At 43.0% G+C, this 20,350-nt stretch overlaps 1 protein-coding gene across 1 annotated transcript; it reads left to right on the plus strand.

Annotated features, from left to right (window-relative positions):
• Positions 1–590: 590 nt before the first annotated feature.
• On the plus strand, positions 591–20,028 carry noxred1 (NADP-dependent oxidoreductase domain containing 1). The gene is given in 7 exon segments (XM_078561965.1): positions 591–803; positions 6,387–6,586; positions 9,047–9,227; positions 10,667–10,824; positions 12,667–12,692; positions 12,694–12,911; positions 17,872–20,028. Coding segments are annotated over 7 exon segments (1,161 nt in total). The 5' UTR covers positions 591–627; the 3' UTR covers positions 18,074–20,028.
• The last annotated feature ends 322 nt before the right edge of the window (positions 20,029–20,350 follow it).

A 20,350-nucleotide genomic window follows, 5' to 3' on the forward strand; every position in this document is an offset into this window, starting at 1 on the left:
TGCCTCTGCACACTCTTTGAAGTAGTTGAAGGGTCCAATGGAGCATGAAGTGTCTGGGATTTATCAGGAGGAGATTCACACCCGGGGCAGAGACGGTCAACACCGAGGACTGGATTGGAGAGGTGAGGGAATATGGATGGGTCAATGTATTTGGGGTAATTGGATGGGCTGAATGGCCATCTGGCTCCAGTGGCTTTGGGCTGTCCTGGGGATGTGAAAAGCGCTACAGAAATGCAATCTGTTCTTTTGGACAAATTGGCTTTACCTGTGGAAGAATAATTTAAATCATTCTTTTCAATGTGATGATTGAAATCAAGAAGAAGAATTTTAACCATCAAAATGGGCAACTTCAATCAGGGACCTTTCACCCGGAACTGCTGCCTGTGGTTTGAACCGTTGTCAGGGTGGCGGAGGGGGCGGGGCTGTTGCGGGGGTGACTGAGGATGGGGGCGGGGTTGTTGCTAGGCTGGCGGAGAGGGCGCGGCCGTTGACAGGATAATGGAAGGGGCGGCACCGTTGCCAGGGTGATGGAGGGTGCGGGGCCGTTGCCAGGGTGATGGAGGGGGCGGGGACGTTGCCAAGGTGACCGGGAAGCTTCGGCCTTGCTCCGAGCCCTGGACTCGGGTAATGGCGACCGGTGAATACTTGTGTTTGACTCACCGCCTCCCGTCTCTCGGCTTCGAGGCGCCGTTCACCGAGGAGGAAAAAACTTCCACTGAAACCCTCAGGATCCGGGCATGGGGCCTGACCGTCTGCGGCTGTGCACACGCCGCCTTCTACTGCCGGCTCCTGACAGCCACCAGGTAATCACAGCAATCAACCAGTAATCAACATCACAGCAATCAATCAATAATCAATATCACTGCCCAAATCACAGCAATCAACCAGTAATCAATTTCACAGGAATCAATACTCAATATCACTGCCCAAATCACAGCAATCAACCAGTAATCAATATCACAGGAATCAATAATCAATATCACTGCCCAAATCACAGCAATCAACCAGTAATCAATATCACAGGAATCAATAATCAATGTCACTGCCCAAATCACAGCAATCAACCAGTAATCAATATCACAGCAATCAATAATCAATATCACTGCCCAAATCACAGCAATCAACCAGTAATCAATATCACAGCAATCAATAATCAATATCACAACAATCAATAATCAATATCACTGCCCAAATCACAGCAATCAACCAGTAATCAATTTCACATCAATCAATATCACAGGAATGAATAATCAACATCACTGCCCAAATCACAGCAATCAATCAGTAATCAATATCACAGGAATCAATAATCAATATCACTGCCCAAATCACAGCAATCAATCAATAATCAATATCACAGGAATCAATAATCAATATCACAGGAATCAATATCACTGCCCAAATCACAGCAATCAATCAATATCACAGGAATCAATAATCAACATCACTGCCCAAATCATAGCAATCAATCAATAATCAATATCTGCCCAAATCACACCAACTTATAATTACTAAATAAATTACATCAATCAATAATATCCATCTAATAAATCAGTGGTTTTCATACTTTCTTGGTTGGAGGAGCTTTTTTCAAATGGATTAGTAATCACAGAATTCCCAACCTAAATTATAATGCTGTATAATAACATGAAGGTCTGTCTAATGATGAATAAGCATGTTTTAATAAGGATTTTTGGGAAACAGGTACTTACTTCAAATTGCAATAAGAACATAAGAAATAGGAACAGAAATAGACTATTCAACCTCTTGAGCCTGCTCTGCCATTCAATAAGGTCATGGCTGATCTTCTTGTGTTTTGATTTCCACATTCCCATCTAACCCCGATAACCTTTGATTCCCTTGCCTAACAAGAATCTATCTACCTCTGCCTTAAAAATATTCAGTGACCCTGCCTCCACCACCTTCTGAGGCAGAGAGTTCCAAACTCAAACAACCTTCTAAGAGAAATTATTTCTCCTCATCTCTGACCTAAAAGGGCGACCCCTAATTTTAAAACAGTGCCCCCTTGTTCTGGAGTCACCCACATGAGGAAACATCCTTTCGACATCCACCTTGTCAAGGCTGTTCAGGATCTTGTATACTTCAATCAAATCACCCCTCACTCTTCTAAAAGCCAGTGGAAACAAGCCCAGTCTGTCCATCCTTTCCTCATAAGACAACCCCCTCATTCCAGGTATCAATCCAGTAAACCTGCTTTGAACCACCTCCAATGCATTTACACCCTTCCTTAAATAAGGAGACCAAAACTGCACACAGTATTCGAGATGCAGTCTCACCGATGCCCTGTATAACTGAAGCATAACATCCTTACTTTTATGTTCAATCCCTCTTGTAATAAAGGATAGCATTCCATTAGCCCTTTTTAATTACTTGCTGTACCTGCATACTGACTTTTTATGACTCATGTACTAGAACACCTAGATCCCTCTGCACCTCAGAATTATGCAGCTGTTCTCCATTTAAGTAATACTCTGCTTTTTTGTTCTTCCTGCCAAAGTGAACAACTTCCAATCTGAGGACTATGTGAGTGATGCGACTGAGCAGAGAAACTAGCGATAAAGGAGAAGTGTAACTCAAATAGCATTTTAGTGCATGCCAACGGAACAACTTTTAAAGTGGTTGAAGATTATCTGTTAATAGCAGACATACCCGATATCAGTCCACAAGTCAGATCCAACACAAACAGCTACTGGCCAAATCAGTGTTAACAGCAGTCTTACCATATTTAGATGTTTAATTTGTTCAATGTATTACTGTTGGAATATTTTTTTAAAACTTCATATAAGTCGGTAGAATGGGCAGATAGGTGGGCAGATGAAGTTCAATGTGGAGAAGTGTGAGGGGATTCATTTTGGAGGAAGAACATGAAGAGACAATATAAAATAAGGAGTACAACTCTAAAAGGGGTGCAGGAACAGAGGGACCTGGATGTATATGTATATAAGTCATTAAAGGTGGCAGGACAGGTGGAGAGAGCAGTTAATAAAGTATACAGTATGAATAGTGCTTTATGAATAGGGGCATAGAGTACAAGAGCAAGGAGGTTATGCTGAACTTGTTGAGGATCTCAGCTGGAGCATTGTGTACAGTTCTGGGCGCCACACTTTAGGAAGGATGCGATCGCATTGGAGAGTGTACAGAAGAGGTTTATGAGAATGGTTCCGGGGATGAGAAACTTGAGTTATGAGGATAGATTGGAGAGGTTAGGACTGTTCTCCTTGGAGAGGAGAAGGCTAAGAGGAGATTTGATAGAGGTGCTCAAAATCATGAGGGGCTTGAACAGAGTAGACAGGGAGAAGCCTTTCCCCCTCGTAAAAGCATCGAGAATGAGAGGGCACAGATTTAAAGTGATTTGCAAAAAAATGTAAATGCCATGTGAGAAGAAACCTTTTCACACCGCGAGTGGCTAGGGTATGGAATGCACTGCCTGGAAGTGGAGGTGGTGGAGGCAGGTTCAATCGAGGCATTCAAGGGGGCATTAGATGATTACTTAAATAGAAACAATGTGCAGGGTTACAGGGAAAAGGCAGGAGAATGGCACGGAGTCATAATGTTCGTTTGGAGAGCCAGTGCAAACACAATGGGCCAAATGGCCTTCTTCTGCACTGTAACAATTCTGTGATTCTGTGAACAGACTAGTTTTCTTCCTTCTAGTTCTACTAAAAAGTACTCATTTGAACATGACATTCTGCAGAATATTTTACAAGCTGTGCAGACCAAGCCCAGTTTTTCAGTGTTATCTAAACACACAAAGAATTTACATAATTACATCTTCCTCATAATTTTAAATAACGACAAACTGATAACTTTTCTGCAATAACAAGAATGAAATCAACAAGAAAATAATATAAATGGAAAATGCTGGAAACAGTCAGCAGGCCAGGCAGCATTAAAATGGCACTTACTAACAACATGAATCCAAATGGAATACACTTGAGTATCACAGCAGCAGCTGGTCTCTCACCTCCCAATCGACCAGCAATTAATAACAAAACACCTAATCAAAGGATAAACAAGCACCAGTTAATAATCAATTAATAAATAATACCCAAATAATAAATTTAAAAATTAACAACAGGCTAATAATGATTAATAATAACACAACAGAAATAATCAAATTAAAACACCAAATAAATAACCAAGAATAACATTTGTCATGGACAGAATGTACTTGCTCTCTTACTGCCCATGATCAGTATGTCTTGAATGGAAAAAGGTGTGTCTTTTCTTACCCTTGGAGTGCATATTCCAATTAAATAATTCAGCAGCAAGCATTCATGGGTTTAAAATAAGGAAGGTTATTTATTTTCACACACTACCCCAAATTAACACAATATAACATATTCAGTCTTGCGCACACACACACACACACACACATGTACGTGAAGATTATGTACAGATAAAGTGCACTTTTACAGATCACATTCAGTTCAGTCTCTTGATTTACGATTTCCAGTGTCCCACATGGCAGGTCTGTGGTTTGTTGAATAGATTGAATGATTTAAAGTTGAATTGATGATTGTGTAAAGCGAAGGGTTCTCTGCAGGTTACAACGTTCCTTGTAGTTGAATATCGAGGAGATTGGTTCTCATGTGAACTTTGAAACTGGAACAGGTTAAGTACTTTCGTTGCTTGATGAGTTGCAGCTAGTTTCCAGAGTCAGGTTCTCAGACTGGCTGAGGACTAATGGTTCTGATGGATCTGCAGGGTCTAGGGGTAATAAAGGTACAATAACCAAAATCATTTTCGATCACATGACCACTGGGTTAACAGATATGAAGCCCACCCAGTCTAGTTTGGATTTAGGAAGCTACTGTGAGACATTGGGAAGTTGATAGTGGTCATTGAGTTTCGATTTTCCCTTTTGTTCAGTATGAAACATGGAGACAGGTAGTCTGGAAACTCCATAATCATTAGGTGATGGCCCACCCTTAAACAAAAGATGTGTGAATTCCACAAATGGCTGTGAACTACCCTCATCTATGCCCATATTTAATTAGGTATTCGCTGGAGATAGATACTATCTGTAGTCCAAATGCCAAACGTTACATGATTTGTGACAGTTATCTTAACAGCTTGTTTGCATCCAATTTTTAAAAGTATTGACTGAAAGTTCACAATATAACATGCCTGAGCTAGGCATGACACATTGATGAAAACAATTAATTGATAACAGCACACAACTGATAAATCATTAGCAATAAATAATTTCTTAGTTCATTATTGCTATTTATTGATTCATTATTGCTGATTACATGTGGATTCTAGTTGATCATTAGTTATTATTCACGGGATTTTTAAACTTTTGGCTATTATTCATTATTTACTTGTTAATTATTTATTAGTCGATAGGGAGGTGTGAGGCCATGGAGGGATTTGAAAAACAAGGATGAAAATTTTAAAATCGTAGCATTGCCAGACCAGGAGCCAGCGTAGGTCAGCGAGCACAAGGATGGTAGTTGAGTGGGTCATGGTGCGAGTGAGGAGACAGGCAGCATAGCTTTAGTTGTCCTCAAGTTTCCAGAGGGTAGAACATGGGAGACCAGCCAAGAGTGTGTTGGAATTGTCAAGTCTGGAGGTAACAAAATCATGAATGAGGGTTGAGCTGAGGAAGAGATGGAGTCTGGTGATGCTTCTGAGGTGGTGCAGATATGTGGTTGGCAGCTCATCTTTGGGTGAACTGACGCTATGTTTTTGGATGACTCCGTTGTGGGGAAGCATGTAGATGAGTCAAATATGATACTAAGATTGTGAACAATCCGGTTCAGTCTCAGACAGTTGCCAGGGAAAGGGATGGAAATTAACTCATTAGGAATAGAGTTTGTAGCAGGGATTAAAGTTAATGGCTTTAGACTTCCAAATATTTAATTGGAAGAAATTTCTGTTCATCCAGCACTGACAATTTAAAGACAGTGGGGTGGGTTGGGAGAGATGGTGCTGAGGGAGAGCTGGGTATGGCCAGAATACGTGACACTGTATTTTTGGATCATGTTGTCGAGGAACCGCAGGTAGATGTGAAATAGGAGGGGGCCAAGGATCAGTCCTCAGGATCCAGAGGTAACGGTGCGGAAATCCAATAGGGAATTCAGGAAAAACCTCTTTACCCAGAGAGTGGTGAGAATGTGGAACTCGCTACCACAAAGAAAGGTTGAGGCAAATAGCATAAATACATTTAAGGCAAAGCTAGATAAGTCACGAGAGATAAAGGAATAGAACCATATGCTGATAGAATGAAATGAAGAGGAGGAGAGAAGGCTTGTGTGGAGCATAAACACCAACATGTGTTGAATGATCCTGTAAAATCTGTGTACTTCAACGTAACACAATACTCAAAGCAAGCTAACTGAGGTTTCCAATTTTTACAGACGCAAAATTCTGGATAAAGCCTGCTTTTGCCACTCCTGGCTGGCTAAATACGAGATCCTTAAATCCAGTGGAGGCTCCCTGAAAATCGGGGTGCTGGGGTGTGGCCATTTCGGGAAGCAGCTGGTGTTATCCTTACTTCAGCTAACGGATCTGACTGCAGCATGCATCACTGTCTCTACCAGGAGACCAGAAAAGCTCAGTATGTTTCTTCTAAACAAATTAAGTTCTAATAATGTTTAGATTGATGCAAAAGCTAAAAGAAAGGAACCTGTATAGGAATTCTCTAAGTTGCTTAACCTATTTTAAGAAAGCTGAGCAGGATTTCTGAATAAATAAACAGAAATTCACTGACTACACAGCTGGGAAACTTAATCAAGGCTGACATTCCCAGTGCAATACCGAGGAACACTACACTGTCGGAGGGTCAGTACTGAGGGAGTACCGCACTGTCGGAGGGTCAGTACTGTCGGAGGGTCAGTACTGAGGGAGCACCGCACTGTTGGAGGGTCAGTACTGAGGAAGTACAGCACCACTAGAGAAGCAGTAGTTAGGGATTGCATCACCATTGGAGTAGCAGTACTGAGGTGATGTTTAAGAAGGGAATGTTTCAGCTATAACTAGGTACATTCCAAGAAGGGCAACGGGTAGGGAAACAAAGCTCCTTGGATGATGAAGGAGATAGAGAATATGATGAAACAAAAGAAGAGGGGATATGATGCATGTCAGATTAATTCCTCAGGAGAGAACCAGGTCAAATACAATAAGTTGAGAGGCAAAGAGAAGAGGAAAATAAGACTGGCAATGGCAAAGAAAGAGTATGAGAATCAAAAACAGTCTATATAAAAGGGAACCCAAAAATCATCTTCCAGCTTGGAAATAGTAAGCGGGTAGTAAGAGGTGGTGTGGGTCCTATTAGGAACAAAAAGAGTGAAATATATATACTTCAAGGCGCTGGGCAAGGCTAGAATACTTAATGACTTCTTTGTATCGGTGTTTACTGAGGAAGTGTTTGAGAAAGCATTTGAGAAAGTACCACATAAAAGACTGGTTAACAAAATTGAGGCTCATAAAGTAGAAGGGTCAGTGTTAACTTGGAGAAAAAAATGCCTTAAGGATAGAAAGCAGCAAATCGTGGTAAATATTTGTTTTTCATTGGTGTTCCCCAAGGGTTGGTGCTAGGACCAATGCTTTTCTTGATATATATATAATGAATTCAGAGTAAGATTTCAAAATTTGCCGATGATACCAAACATGGAGGAGTGTCAAACAGTAAGGATGATACGAATTGCCTGCAACATGACATAGGCTAGAAGAACAGGCAGACAAGTGACAGATGGAATTTTATACAGAGAAGTGTAAGGTGATGCAGAAGGGGTTTGGAGAGGCAAAATAGATATAATGGTCCTGTTCCAAAGAGCGCAGGAACAGAGGGACCGGGATTTACAAGTACGTAGATCTTTGAATGTGGCAGGGCGTATTGAAATAGTAATTAGCAAAGCTTCATAAACAGAGACATTGAATACAAAAGCAAGGAGTTTATGCTGAACCTTTATAAAGTCCTGGTTAGGCCACAACTAGAGTATTCTGTTCAGGTCTGGTCACCACACTTCAGGAAGGATGTGAGGGTCCTTGAGAGGGTGCAGAGGAGATTTACCAGATTGGTTCCAGAGTTGAGATATTTTAGCCACAAAGTTAGATTGTAGAAGCTGGGGTTTCTTGGGGAGATTTGATAGAGGTGCCCACATCTATGACAGATTTAGATAAGGTAGACAAATATAATGTTTCCATTAGCTGATGGTGCAAGACTAAGGTATACAGGTTTAAGGATAAAAGGTGCAGGGAAGAATGTGAAGAAGAACCTTTTTTACTCAGAGAGTGGTAATGACCTGGAACTCAATGCATACAAGGGTGGTAATGAAGATGATGAATGAAAGTTTCAATAGATCTCTTGACGTTAAATCAATGTAAAACTCAAACCAGAGTTTCTAGATGACCCAGTTAAATAAGATTCCTAATACTGTTGAAAATAAAAGAGAACTTTATCCATTGGATAAAGTACTCTAATGCATTTGAACACTGACAAAATGCTGGTCAATTTAATGGTCACTTACCTTTTAAGGACAGAGGCCAATGATCACTGCATTAAAAGCATACTTAAATCTTCATATGCCATTACATTATGACATTGGAAGTTGGCAAGACCTTTTAAACTTATCTATCAAAAGATTCCCAAATCCACAGCAGGCTTAACCCAAGGTTCATGAATTGACTTACCTGTCCCTGACAGCCTTCAGGAATCCACCTGCCTTGAGGAAAATGCTAATGTCAGGGGAAAATGTATTTGCAGCAGACATTTAAATGGTAACCCCCACATCACTTTACATGAGTAACGGGTTGCAACCTGTCACGTTTCCCACCCAGGGGAAAATGTGCCGTTGGGAAAGGCCTGGTGAGTTTCAAATTGTGACCCTGCATGCCTCCAGTTTGGGCCTCCCGATTGGTTTGCTCAGCACTGGGAGGGGGAAATCTGGCTCCAGGATACTGGATTAATTTAAGAAGCAGTTGAATGGAGGGATGGTAGGGTTAGAATTCTGGTTCAGTGAGGTCCGATGGGCTGAAGAGCCTTCTATGATGCCATGTCAACTCCTTTCTGTTTCAGATGACCTGACAGACTTGGGAATCAAGTGTTTTTATGACAACAAACGACTAGCCACTTCAGTGGATGTGATGTTTCTCTGCTGTCTGCCATCACACTTACCCGTTGTTTCTTCCCAGATCCGGGGCAGCATCTCCAAGTCCTGCATCGTGTATAGCTTTGTAACCGCAGTGCCCGTGGCCAGGTCAGTCCTGCACTCACACAGTACGGGAGTCTCATAATACAGGCCAGCATTTGTTGCCCATCCCTAATTGCCCTTGAGAAGGTGGTGGTGAGAGTCGTCTTGAACCACTGCAATCCATCTGGTGTAGGTACACCCACAGTCCTGTTAGGAAGGAGTTTTGACCCAGTGACAGTGAAGGAATGGCGATCTAGTTCCAAGACAAGATGGTGCATGAGTTGGAGGCGAGCCTGGTGGCTATGGTTATGATAACCTAATGGTTAGCTCCAAAATGACTTGATGCGGATTATTCCCTCCTGAGGCCAGGCACTTTGAAAATGTTGAAATCAATTTGGGGTGCTTCCATACAATATCTTTGATCTCTCTTTCGTAACAGCCTGGCCTTTGACCTGCAACAGCTCATAGACTGAGTGTGACATTTCAGTGAAAACAAGGCTTGCGGGCATGAGCAGACTATCACAAAATATCCAATTACATAACCCATGGTACTTAAGGTACTTAATAATTCAATATATGACCCCAGCATTGGACTGAAAATGGATGAAGTGGCCAAATAGGTGGATAGGCTGTTGAAGGAGGGCTAGGGTTTGAGGGAAGTGTCCCAGAGCGCAGCATGAGTTTGGTATGCCACCTGTGCCAGAATGGAGAGAGGGCAGACCTCTCAGAGACTACGGCTGGGAGAGCAGAGGGGCAGTTTTGCAGGAGGCTAGAGTGATTCGGTGCAGCAAGACCATGGAGGAATTTGGAGGAGAATTTGAAAGTCAACGTTCTTTGATATGGAACCGTTGGAGATCTGCTAAATGAGGGAAACTCAGTGGTGTAGTATGTGGGAGCGGAGTTCTTGATGAGTTGGAGATCATGGACATAGAGATTGGGAGGACAGTGAGATTGGGGAATGTCAAACCCACTGCCATTCTGTATTAATGAGGGTTTGCAGCCGAGATTATAAATCTGATCAGAATCTGATGTGGGATCCTAACCTGTCTGTCTCAGTTATTCGAAGAATCATAGAATCTTGCAGCACAGAAGGAGGTCATTCGGCCCATCGTGCCTGTGCTGGCTCTTTGAAAGTGCTATCCAGTTAGTTCTGCTCCTTTGCTTTTTCCCCATAGCTCTGCAATTTGTATGTTTTTAAAATATTTATCCAAATCTGTTATGCAGGTTAGTACTAACCTACTTTTTTACCCTTTCGGGAAATTCATTCCAGATTATAACTCACTACATTAAAAAATTCTTCTTATCTCCCTTTCTCCCCAGTTCTTTTGCCAATTATCTTCAAACTGTGTTGTCTGGCCACTGATCGTCCTGTCACTGGAAACAGTTTTGCCTTAATTACCCTGTCAAAACCCTTGATTTTGAACTTGTCTATAAATCTCTCACTTGTGTTGGGTTTGGCGTTTACCGAAATATGGAGATCGGTATTGCTTTCTTCTTTTTTTCAGGCTCAAGAACCTCCTGGCGCACAGCACTATAGTGAGGCCGCATTATTTCATCCCCGGAAGTAGTACCTGGTCTAAGCTGTGGGGCACCGGCAAAAGCCCTGTTGAAGCCTTACAGACTCAGGAAGTAATTGAAGTGACATCGCCATTTAAGGAGGATTGTAAGTAATGGGGAAGCCACATTGGTTTTCCTCAGAGTGCACACTGAGGTGTGGCGAAAAGTCCCTAATCTAGTGTGTGAATTGACTGGTGTTCCCCGACATATCATATCCCTCGTGAACTTTGCTGTTAGGGAACTGCAGACCAGACAAGCAAAGGTGGGGCATTGTTGTTGGGGGGAAGAATTCAACGTGTCACACAGTTTTCCCTCAAGAACAGCACACACAGTAATCTTAAATACATCACAACAACTTGCAATTATTTAGCATTATTAAGGTAGCAAAACCATCCCAAAGTGCTTCACAGGAGCATTTTCAGATAAAAATTGACACTGAGTCACAGAAAGAGGCATCAGGACAGATCACCAAATGTTTGGTAAGTTTTAAAGAGCATCTTAAAGGAGGAGAGAGAAGCAGATAAGTTTAGGGAGGGAATTCCAGAGCTTAGGGCCCAGGCAACTGAAGCATGTCCACTAATGGATGGAGCGATTAAAATCAGGGATGTGCAAGAGGCTAGAATTGCAGGAGTGCAGAGATTTCAGTGGTTTTTAGGATTGAGGGGAGATTACAGAATTAGTAGAATGGCTACTGCTGGAGGCCAAGAAAACCACACACAAGGCTCAGCAGACCAGCAGCGCTGTGGCGCAGGGAGAGTGAGGTCATCATACACGACGATATCATCACACCCAGAGACAGTCTGTTTGTGTGAGTATATCATCAAGACATGTGGTACCCAGACTGGACAGACCGGCTAAAATCTGGACTGTCCGGTATAAAACCTGGTGAATGGCCTGGTGAACTAGGAAGGGACAAGGCCATGGAGAGATCTGAACACAAAGATGAGAATTTAAAAATTGAAGCGTTGCTAGACTGGGAGCTAAATGTAGGTCAGCGAGCATGAGGGTGATAGGTGAACAGGATTTGGTGTGAATTAGGATATGGACAGCATTACTTTGGATGTGGATAGGTTTATGTAGGGTTTCTTACCCAACATTAGCAGAGGCGCTGTACATTGCAGACAGAGAACGGTCTTAACAATTACTAGATATTCTTAAATGGTTAGGTCGAAGATTTATTTCATGAAGTGGTATGTTTCGTGACTGCATTGTTGTAACTGGCTGAAGGAGGTTACACCATCACTTGTGGAGCAAGTAAGATTAACAACTATTGTTGTGATATGGTTTCCTGGAGATTACAGCATTGCTCCTGGAAAAAGCAAGTGTTACTGTTCCCAACCATCGTTACTCCCATTCATTCCAGTTGACTGGGGGAGAGGTGTTCTCCCTGTTTTAAATGAATCACTCATCCCTCGCTGCCAAATCCCACACCAACTTCTTACTACCCAATCCCATAACTGTCTTTAACTAGATACAATTTTATCTTCTTTAGAAGTTCACCAATTCACTCAGTACAGTGCTCAGTCGTGCAAACAAGAAAGTACCAGGTTTGATTACTGGCTTGTGCTGATCTTAGTCAGAGCAGTGGTTGAGCATTAAAATTGACCCCGGCAACCCTGGGTTAAGGGTGTAGATCAGTCAGAGTTATTGCTTTTCGTTGTTATCCAGTGATCCCATTTATGTGAACATCTGGTGGGGACCCCATTGTATTTGGCTGTAACACCATCCATTGTGAAACAGATTGTTGACACATGTGAAGTGCACCTTGAGTTATTGACTGTGGGTGAGGAGAAGAGGGAGAAGATTCACAGGGAGATAAAGCTTTAAGGTAGCTACCTATTTTAAAAGCCTCATACATGGAACCTTATCAAATGCCTTCTGAATATCTGATTAAACGGTGTCTGTAACTTTGCCTTGTTTGATATTTCCATCCTCGGTTGTTGGATAGCTTCTGAATTTACCCCTGATCCTCACAGATTTGTCATGTGTGGACCTCAAGTGGTTTGAAGAAGTTTTGTATTCTGTTCTGAATTTCTGCTACTTACTAAAAGTGCCCTATAACTTCTCACTGGACATGCTTAATGACCTATTATTCAGCCCTTCACATGGTGTGGAAGCATTGGACAGCCCAGCTTCATTTGTTTGTGAAAGCTTCGTCAATGCATCCTGCATACAATCACTGTCGCATAACAGGTATGTTGTATCTCACGAATTTATAATTGGCAAAGTGGAATGTCTGTAATTACAGCTGATTGGGGATTCACCAGCGTAATGATTATGTTACTGGACTTGTTGTCCAGAGGCCTGGATTAATAATCTGGAGATGTGAGTTCAGATTCCACCATGACAGAATTTGAACTTAGTTAATTGAATAATAAGCTGGTGTCAGTAAAAGGGACCGTGAAGCTATTAAACTGTCATAAAAACCCAATTAGTTCACTAATGTCCTTTAGAGAAGGAAACCTGTTGCCTTTACCCTCTCTGTGACTCTAGATCCACAGTAATGATAACTAGCCTCTGAAATGACTTAGCAAGCCACTCGACTGTATCAAACTGCTATGAAAAAGCATAAGATTAAAACCAGATGGAACACCCTGCATTCACCTAGACACTGGATTTGAACATAACAAAGGCAGACCCAGCCCAGTCGCCCCCACGTAGCTCTTCTTGTTAACATCCGGGAACTTGTGCCAAAATTGGGAGAGCTGTTCCACAGACTAGTCAAGCAACAGCCTGACAGAATCAAACTCATAGAATCACACAATACAGCCAATGTCCCAGATTCCTCCAACACTATCTATGCTACTCACCTCAACAACACTGGAGAAGGTGTAAAATAGACAAGTGGTGACAAGTGCCTCATTCTCACCCCTCTCCAGGTAAAGAAGTTTCTCCTGAATGCCTGTTGGATTTATTAGTGACTATCTTATATTGATGGTCCCTTAGTTTTGAAACTTCAGACGAGATTTTAATTCAGTCAAAATCCATCCATGAATTAAAATCATCTTCTCTGCATAACCCAAATCCTGCCAAACCGTCCATCATTTTAAAGATATCTTTGGTAATGGGTTGTCAACGTCAGGAGACCTCTCCTGAGATTGAAAAATTCCACAATCCCTGAAACACAAGTCAATTCAAGTCAAGCCTGATGAAGAGTCATTTGGACTCGAATCGTTGACTGTGTTCCTCTCCGCAGATGATGTCAGACCTGCTGAGTTTTTCCAGCTATTTTTGTTTTTGTTTCAATTTTTCTGTATTTAGTTATATAATTAATCATATATATTTACTATTTTTTTTTACTTATTTAGTGTGAATCTGTGTGGGTGCTGAGCAACAATTCTCTATTCTTGCGTCAACATGCAAACATAATGTCACATAGCCTCCCTCCCCAATTAAAGCACATTTTAAAAAAATCTTCAGCCGTGCAGTTACTAACACTAAAGTAACATTTTGTCATCATGTTGGAGCTTTTACTGATCAGACATATTAAATTCTTCTCCACGTCCCTAACCGACCTCTCCCCTCACACCTGTCTGTCACTGAGATAGAAGTGGGCCTACAAAACTACCTCAGATGATTGACACCTTGATAGCTAATATTTTCACCTCCCTACACTCTGGCTATTTGCCACATGACAGTCTCTGGCTGAACTCATGTTGAGACGTATAAGTCTTCAACAGTATTAAATGCCTTTTCATGTGGTTGAAATGTTTCAAAACCTCTTCATTGAGTGAATTACCTTCAGAATGTAATGACCCTATTCACTCAAGCAAATGTAGCTGTGTAATAAACAGTTAATTTATGGGTGCATGTTGTTTTTGTTCTGTACATTTTTCTGGTGAATTTTTGCTGACCCCCTTGAAACCAATGTGTGGACCCTCACAGGTTGTGGATTTCCAGTTGAGAACTCCTGTATTAGGTCAGCCTCTTAGTTCTGGATAACAGAGCCCAGCCTCTTCAGCTTCTCCTGAGAGTTATAGCCTTTCAGTTCTTGAATCATTCTTGCAAATCTATTTTACACCTTCTCCAGTGCTTCTATATCCTATCTGTAATATGGAGAGCAGAACTGTTCATGTACTCGTAAGTAGTGTAATAATGCAAAGGAAAGTCACATTGTTTAAAGTACCAGGACCTGGATGATGGTTGAACCCTCAAACCAGGGGCCACAGACTCAAGCTCAGCAGGGGGAAGGTGAACAGACAGGAATATTTGAACAACAGTCAAAGCTGTTCAACCCTTCCAGCCTGGTAGCCAAGGCTAACTTGGACTGTATACTTTGCAGACATTTCCATTAAAGCCAATGAAATAAGAATGGTCTTTTGGTATTACAGAACTTGAGTATTACTGAAAAAAAAGAGACATCTTGTGGAAGCTTTTCATCTTGTACTCATCAGGACAATTCACAAGAATACCAATGTAAGGCAAAACAACAAATATATACTGCCTGAGGAGAGAGTGCTGATTGGTAGAGGCGTTGCCATGGGGAATGCACCAATTGATGGTGATTGACAGTAAACTGCCAAGCATTGTTTGAAATTTAAACCAGGCAGCCTGACTCTGATTGGCCAAGGCAATGCCCTGAGAATGAACCAGCGAATGGTCACTTATTTTGTTTAGCTGAAACAGGCACAATATGTGCACATGTTCTGTCTGCAAAGAACAGGGCCCTATGTATTAATACATGTAGCTCTCAGTGCATGCAAATGCCCCACACTGCAAGCATGACTGACAATCTTAAATTGGTTGTCAGCATAATTTTTAGCACACTGAGGATTATTTAGCAAATGTTGGCCATTTGCAGAATCACATCTAATGTTGGACACTGTCCTTTGAGTTTTGCAAGCACAAGCTGATTGGGAATTTAGTGCCAGTGTGATGCTAGGTATGTAGGCCATATGTCCTGAAGACTGGCAGATCGTATCAAACAGCATGTCCCTTCCACTGTTCGCAGCAAGCAAGATACAGACCACAGCCAACCAGCTCTGACCTGCTCTTGTAGTCACAGTATTTATATGGCTAGTCTAGTTCAGTTTCTAGACAATGGTAACCCCAGCATGTTGATAGTGGGGGATTCAGCGATGGTAATGCCATTGAATGTCATTGGGCGATGGTTAGATTCTCTCTTGTTGGAGATGGTCATTGCCTGGCACTTGTGTGGCGCGAATGTTACCAGCCAAGCCTGGATATTGTCCAGGTCATGCTGCATTCATGTCGAGTGAATCAAATTGGCTGAAGACTGGTAACTGTGATGCTGGGGACCTTCGGAGGAGGCCTAGATGGATCATCCACTCAGACTATTACAAATTCTTCAGCCTTATCTTTTGCACTAATGTGCTGGGCTCACTCATCATTGAGGATGAGGACTTTGTGGAGCCTCTTCCTCCAGTGAGTTGTTTAATTGTCCATAACCATTCAGGACTGGATGTGGCAGGACTGCAAAGCTTAGATCTGATCCGTTGGTTGTGAAATCGCTTAGCTCTGTCTATGACTTGCTGCTTATGCTGTTTGGTACGCAAGTCGTCCTGTGATGTAGCTTCTCCAGGTTGACACCCCATTGGGTATGCCTGGTGCTGCTGCTGACATGCCCTCCTGCACTCTTCATTGAACCCGGGTTTATCTCTGGCTTGGTGGTAATGGTAAATTGGGGGGATATGCCAGGCCATGAGGTTACAGATTGTGGTTGAGTACAATTCTGTTGCTGCTGATGGCCCACAGCCCCTCATGCATGCCCAGTCTTCAGCTGCTAGATCTGTTTGAAATTATCTCATTTAGCACGGTGGTAGTGCCACACAACACAATGGAGGGCATCCTCAATGTGAAGATGGGACTTAGTCTCCACGAGGACTGTGCAGTGGTCACTCCTACCGATACTGTCATGGACCGATGCCTCTGCGGCAGGCAGGTTGGTGAGGATGAGGTCGAGTATGTTTTTCCCTGTTGTTGGTTCCCTCACCACCTGTCACAGACCCAGTCTAGCAGCTATGTCCTTTAAGACTCGGTCATCTGGGTTTGTAGTGGTGTTACCGAGCCACTCTTGGTGATGAACATTGAAGTCCCCCACCCAGAGTACATCCTGTGCCCTTGCCACCCTCAGTGCTCCAGGTCCTCAGTCCTCCAAGTGGTGTTCAACATGGAGGAGCACTGATTCACCAGCTGAGGGAGGACGGTACGTGGTAATCAGCAGGAGGTTTCCTTGCCCATGTTTCACCTGATGTCATGAGACTTCATGGGATCCAGAGTCAATGTTGAGGACCCCCAGGGCAACTCCCTCCTGACTGTATACCACTGTGCCACCACCTCTGCTGGGTCTGTCCTGCCGGTGGGACAGGACGTACCCAGGGGATGGTGATGGTGGAGTCTGGGACATTAGCTGTAAGGTATGATTCCATGAGTATGACTATGTCAGGCTGTTGTTTGATTAGTCTGTGAAACTGCTCTCCCAATTTTGGCACTAGCCCCCAGTTGTTAGTAAGGAGGACTTTGCAGGGTCGACAGGGCTGAGTTTGATGTTATTGTTTCTGGTGCCTTGGTTAATGCCCGGTGGTCCATCCCCTTTCATTCCTTATTGACTTTTTAGTAGTTTGATACAACTCAGTGGCTTGCTGGGCCATTTCAGACAGCAGTTAAGAGTCAACCACATTGTTGTGGGCCTGGAGTCACATGTAGGCCAGATCATGGAGAAGATTAGATACAGTAGAAAGAAAATAAGAGCCATTTCAATGATTGGAGCATCAGCTCCCAGATGACTCTGCTGATTCAGAGCGTGGGGAGCTCACTGACAAGGTTCCCATGTTCACACCCTGTCCCTATGCCCCTTAGCTCTGCTCAGTCAGGGTGTTGAGCCCCGGATGCCCTGTACTTCCTGGGAATAGGAAGGGAGCAGTGGGAAACCACAGTCTGGGCTCCTGCTCCCAGTCGCTGCTGCTGGCATTGACCAACTCTGGATATCAAGCTCACTTGTGATATCGTCACAAAGTCACCCACTCCCTGGGCTCACACATGAGGAGGACTTGTGAGAACAATACCTCAAGCAGCATTTCTACGAAAAGAGGGGAAAAGTAGAGGATCTGTTGAGCAGTTTGCTTATTTCCTTTTGGTGTTTTCAAAGGTTTCTGCTAAAATCACATGTTTTTTCAAAAATATTTCTTCCCAGCCCATTCCCCTGGTTCGACCTGTCATCGGTGTCCATGAGAGACACACCCCTCACAAAGTTCTTCGTATTACATCCACGCCTGAAGCATCACTTCAGCTTCACATACCGTATGTCTATGTTAAAGAAGCACCCAACTGATATTGATGACTGCTGCAGACACAGAACTGCTCTAAGGCGAGATGGGCAACAGCTGAGTGATTGATCCACAGGTGCCCAGTGCCACAATGACGCTACAGGTTCACACCATCGAGAGGAATTTATGGACCAGAAAGACAATTATTGAAATTAACTAAATGATCAGTCTCGAAGTACAAAAATCCCATTCTACACATCTGTACCCCTCACTTACTTTGCTCACCAGTAATCTGTCCAGCTCCCTATCGAATTGGCCACCATTACCTCCCTTCCCTGCTTCCTGGAACATTCTGTTCCTCATCTATTCAGATTGAATTCACACCCCTTGGCTGTAGAATCTATGGCTATTTATTAAAGTTGGCGACTCTTTTCAGTCAGATGATGGCGATTAGTGATAGGGTTCAGGTTAGAATATTCTCTTTGATATTGGACGTTGCGGGGAGCACACTTTGCACTGTGTTAACAAATGTGAGTTTGCCCAGGTCAGTTGCTGGTCATTGGCTAATGAACTCGGGGCAAAACTGGAGATGATTCATTTTAGATTTTTTTTCAAGTGAGCTCTGTCCATTCTTTACCCAACCCCTACATGCAAAGGGTGGGAGGGCCTGGGACCCCTCCCCTCCTATCTGCCCCACCTGTACTCCAGGGAAGTGGCACTAAAAGCCTCGGGGGATGGGCAGTGGGGCGGGTGTCTGCCATGGAAGGAAGGGGCATTCAAACAGCCTCCTCTCCATTCTGTTATAGAGTCATAAAGGTCTACAGTACAGAAAAAGGCCCTTCAGCCCATCGACTCTGCACCAGTCAACCAAGTACTTAACTATTCTAATCCCATTTTCTAGCACTAGGCCCATAGCCTTGTATGCCATGGCATCGCAAGTGCACATCCAAGTACTTCTTAAATGTTATGAGGGTTTCTGCCTCTACCACCCTTTCAGGCAGTGAGTTCCAGATCCCCACCACCCTCTGGGTGAAAAAATTCTTTCTCGCATCCCCTCTAAACCTCCTGCCCTGCCCCTTACCTTAAATCTATGCCCCCTGGTTATTGATCCCTCCACCAAGGTGAAAAGTTCCTTCCTGTCAACCCTATCTTTGCCCCTCATCATTTTATACACCTCAATCATGTCCCCCCTCAATCTCCTCTGCTCCAGGGAAAATAACCCCAGTCTATCTAATCTCTCCTCATAACTAAAACTCTCCAGCCCAGGCAACATCCTGGTAAATCTCCTCTGCACTCTCTCTAGTGCAATCACATCCTTCCTATATTGCGGATTCCAGACCTCCACACAATACTCTAGCTGTGGCCTAACCAGTGTTTTATTCAGTTCCAGTATAACCTCCCTGCCCTTATATTCTATGCCTCAGCTAATAAAGGCAAGTATCCCATAAGCCTTCTTAACCACCTTATCTACCTGTCCTGCTACCTTAAGGGACCGGTGGACATGCACACCAAGGTCCATCCTACCATTCATCATGTATTCCCATGTCTTGTTTGTCTTTCCCAAGTACATCACCTCACACTTATCTGGATTAAATTCCATTTGCCACTGATCAGCCCATCTGACCAGCCCATCTATATCCTCCTGTAATCCAAGGCTATCCTCCTCACTATTTACCACCCCACCAATTTTCGTGTCATCCGCGAACTTACTGATCAACCCTCCTGCATTCTAGTCTAAATTGTTTATATATACCACAAACAGCGAGGGACCCAACACCGATCCCTGTGGAACCCCACTTGGCACAAGCATCCAGTCACAAAAATACCCCTCGACCATCACCCTCTGCTTCCTACCACTCAGCCAATTCTGGATCCAATTTGCCAAATTGCCTTGGATCCCATGGGCTCTTAGCTTCATTATCAGTCTCCCATGTGGGACCTTATCAAAAGCCTTGTTGAAGTCCAAGTAGACTACGTCAAATGCATCGCCCTCATCTACACACCTGGTCACCCCTTCGAAAAATTCAATCAAATTGGTCAGACATGACCTCCCCTTAACAAAACCATGCCATGTTATGTGGATCCTTTTGCAGGGTGTCACTGAATTAGATAGGTATACGTTGGAAGCTATAATTGTTTTATTTTAATTAATTCAACAAAGACAAAGTTTCCAGGTATTCATTTTTATTGTTCCACACTTAAATCACAATTAAAGAAAACATCTTTTCTGATGCCTGGTCTTTCTTGTTAGTTTTATCATTCTTTGGACCAAAAACATCAATCAGTATTAATAGGAAGAATAAACATCAGGGTGCCCTGAAGCACTTTACAGCTATCGAAACACTTTGGAAGTGTAGTCGCTGTTGTAGGAAATGTGGCAATTCGTGCACAGTAAGATCTCATGAT

This window comes from Cetorhinus maximus, chromosome 18 (genome assembly GCF_964194155.1).
Source record: "Cetorhinus maximus chromosome 18, sCetMax3.hap1.1, whole genome shotgun sequence".
Taxonomy (NCBI): Eukaryota; Metazoa; Chordata; class Chondrichthyes; order Lamniformes; family Cetorhinidae; genus Cetorhinus; species Cetorhinus maximus.